Source organism: Procambarus clarkii, chromosome 4 (genome assembly GCF_040958095.1).
Source record: "Procambarus clarkii isolate CNS0578487 chromosome 4, FALCON_Pclarkii_2.0, whole genome shotgun sequence".
Classification (NCBI taxonomy): Eukaryota; Metazoa; Arthropoda; class Malacostraca; order Decapoda; family Cambaridae; genus Procambarus; species Procambarus clarkii.
In genome coordinates this window covers 58,416,253-58,419,481 of record NC_091153.1, presented here as the reverse complement: position 1 = coordinate 58,419,481, position 3,229 = coordinate 58,416,253, and the positions used below count along the sequence as shown (strand labels likewise).

General features: G+C 51.8%; 1 protein-coding gene across 1 annotated transcript; it reads left to right on the top strand.

Moving 5' to 3' along the window:
* Positions 1–1,066: 1,066 nt before the first annotated feature.
* On the top strand, positions 1,067–1,516 carry LOC138371859 (uncharacterized). The gene has a single exon (XM_069336896.1). It carries the CDS (start codon positions 1,067–1,069, stop codon positions 1,514–1,516), a length of 450 nt encoding a protein of 149 aa, XP_069192997.1.
* The last annotated feature ends 1,713 nt before the right edge of the window (positions 1,517–3,229 follow it).

The following is a 3,229-nucleotide window of genomic DNA, read 5'->3' as shown; positions in this document are numbered from 1 at the left end:
ATAGATGGGTCCCTTCGTCTAACTCCCAGGTACAATAGATGGGTCCCTTCGCCTAACTCCCAGGTACAATAGATGGGTCCCTTCGTCTAACTCCCAGGTACAATAGATGGGTCCCTTCGTCTAACTCTCAGGTACAATAGATGGGTCCCTTCGTCTAACTCCCAGGTACAATAGATGGGTCCCTTCGTCTAACTCCCAGGTACAATAGATGGGTCCCTTCGTCTAACTCTCAGGTACAATAGATGGGTCCCTTCGTCTAACTCTCAGGTACAATAGATGGCTCCCTTCGTCTAACTCCCAGGTACAATAGATGGCTCCCTCCCAGGTACATACAAACACACTCACTGCCAGATATATGTCACCTGACTCTGGAACAATATAAGCTAAGTTTTACTCAGCATCAAATTCCATTCCTTGCGACAACCTCCACCAATGTGCGGTGCATGTCAGTCCTGTCGTGTCACTTGTCAAACATGTCGGTCATGTGGGGTCACTTGTCAAGCATGTCGGTCATGTGGGGTCACTTGTCAAGCATGTCGGTCATGTGGGGTCACTTGTCAAGCATGTCGGTCATGTGGGGTCACTTGTCAAGCATGTCGGTCATGTGGGGTCACTTGTCAAGCATGTCGGTCATGTGGGGTCACTTGTCAAGCATGTCGTTCATGTGGGGTCACTTGTCAAGCATGTCGGTCATGTGGGGTCACTTGTCAAGTATGTCGGTCATGTGGGGTCACTTGTCAAGTATGTCGGTCATGTGGTGTCACTTGTCAAGCATGTCGGTCATGTGGGGTCACTTGTCAAGCATGTCGGTCATGTGGGGTCACTTGTCAAGCATGTCGGTCATGTGGGGTCACTTGTCAAGCATGTCGGTCATGTGGGGTCACTTGTCAAGTATGTCGGTCATGTGGGGTCACTTGTCAAGTTTGTCGGTCATGTGGTGTCACTTGTCAAGCATGTCGGTCATGTGGGGTCACTTGTCAAGTATGTCGGTCATGTGGGGTCACTTGTCAAGCATGTCGGTCATGTGGGGTCACTTGTCAAGCATGTCGGTCATGTGGTGTCAAGCATGTCGGTCCGCACCTGTCACGTGGTGTCACTTGTCAAGCACGCCGGTCATGTGGTGTCACTTGTCAAGCACGTCGGTCACGTGGTGTCACTTGTCAAGCACGTCGGTCACGTGGTGTCACTTGTCAAGCACGTCGGTCACGTGGTGTCACTTGTCAACCACGTCGGTCATGTGGTGTCACTTGTCAAGCACGTCGGTCACGTGGTGTCACTTGTCAAGCACGTCGGTCACGTGGTGTCACTTGTCAAGCACGTCGGTCACGTGGTGTCACTTGTCAACCACGTCGGTCACGTGGTGTCACTTGTCAACCACGTCGGTCATGTGGTGTCACTTGTCAAGCACATCGGTCCGCACCTGTCACGTGGGAACACTTGTCAAGCACGTCGGTCCGCACCTGTCACGTGGGAACACTTGTCAAGCACGTCGTGGGAAGTTGGCGGCATTTTATGAGATCCATAAAAGGTGTCCCACAGCCTCCCTCCGGCAGGAGCTATTATGGTCGCTGACGAGCAAAATAACTGCGGCAGCGACCCGGAGGTCACGTGAGACAGACGAGAGCAGACCCGCAATGTAACCCGCAATACAACAACACGACCCACAACGCGACCCGCAATGATTATATTTCTTGCTCCAGTAGAGCGCGGAGGTGGACGTGTGCCAAGATATTTTCCGCATTAGAGCAATAAAAGGGTAACGAAGCAGAGGCTCTATATACCTCACCGCTCTATGTGGCCTGCCCTCTCTACTGATGGTACATGATGTCATGCTCAACCTCTGACCCTATAGAGGATGAATTCACTCTAAGTTACGTATAAATTTGTGTATCTTAATAGAGCAACGTTTATGTGTATATACTTTATATATCCATATATACTTTATATTACATACATATATGTGGATATGTGTTTATACTGTGTGGTATGGTACAAGGGCTGTGTGGTGTGGTACAAGGGCTGTGTGGTGTGGTACAAGGACTGTGTGATGTGGTACAAGGACTGTGTGGTGTGGTACAAGGACTGTGTGGTGTGGTACAAGGGCTGTGTGGTGTGGTACAAGGACTGTGTGGTGTGGTACAAGGACTGTGTGGTATGGTACAAGGGCTGTGTGGTGTGGTACAAGGACTGTGTGATGTGGTACAAGGACTGTGTGGTGTGGTACAAGGACTGTGTGGTGTGGTACAAGGGCTGTGTGGTGTGGTACAAGGGCTGTGTGGTGTGGTACAAGGGCTGTGTGGTGTGGTACAAGGACTGTGTGGTGTGGTACAAGGGCTGTGTGGTGTGGTACAAGGACTGTGTGGTGTGGTACAAGGACTGTGTGGTGTGGTACAAGGGCTGTGTGGTGTGGTACAAGGACTGTGTGGTGTGGTACAAGGACTGTGTGGTGTGGTACAAGGGCTGTGTGGTGTGGTACAAGGGCTGTGTGGTGTGGTACAAGGGCTGTGTGGTGTGGTACAAGGGCTGTGTGGTGTGGTACAAGTGCTGTGTGGTGTGGTACAAGGACTGTGTGGTGTGGTACAAGGGCTGTGTGGTGTGGTACAAGGACTGTGTGATGTGGTACAAGGGCTGTGTGGTGTGGTACAAGGGCTGTGTGGTGTGGTACAAGGGCTGTGTGGTGTGGTACAAGGGCTGTGTGGTGTGGTACAAGGGCTGTGTGGTGTGGTACAAGGACTGTGTGGTGTGGTACAAGGACTGTGTGGTGTGGTACAAGGGCTGTGTGGTGTGGTACAAGGGCTGTGTGGTGTGGTACAAGTGCTGTGTGGTGTGGTACAAGGGCTGTATGGTGTGGTACAAGTGCTGTGTGGTGTGGTACAAGGGCTGTGTGGTGTGGTACAAGGGCTGTGTGGTGTGGGACAAGGGCTGTGTGGTGTGGTACAAGGGCTGTGTGGTGTGGTACAAGTGCTGTGTGGTGTGGTACAAGGGCTGTGTGGTGTGGTACAAGGGCTGTGTGGTGTGGTACAAGGGCTGTGTAGTGTGGTACAAGGGCTGTGTGGTGTGGTACAAGGGCTGTGTGGTGTGGTACAAGTGCTGTAGGAGGCTCACCCCAGCCACAACTTCCACCTGGCTTCCTTCCTGGCATTTCTTCTCTTCCAGTTCATTGCCGAGCGTGAGCATTTTTCCTCAGATTTTCTGCGACCGAGTTCTTGTCTTCGTCGAGCGAAGGAGA

Coding starts and splice junctions, on each gene's coding strand:
- LOC138371859 (XM_069336896.1), top strand. CDS start 1,067: ATGTCGGTCCGCACCTGTCACGTGGTGTCACTTGTCAAGCACGCCGGT.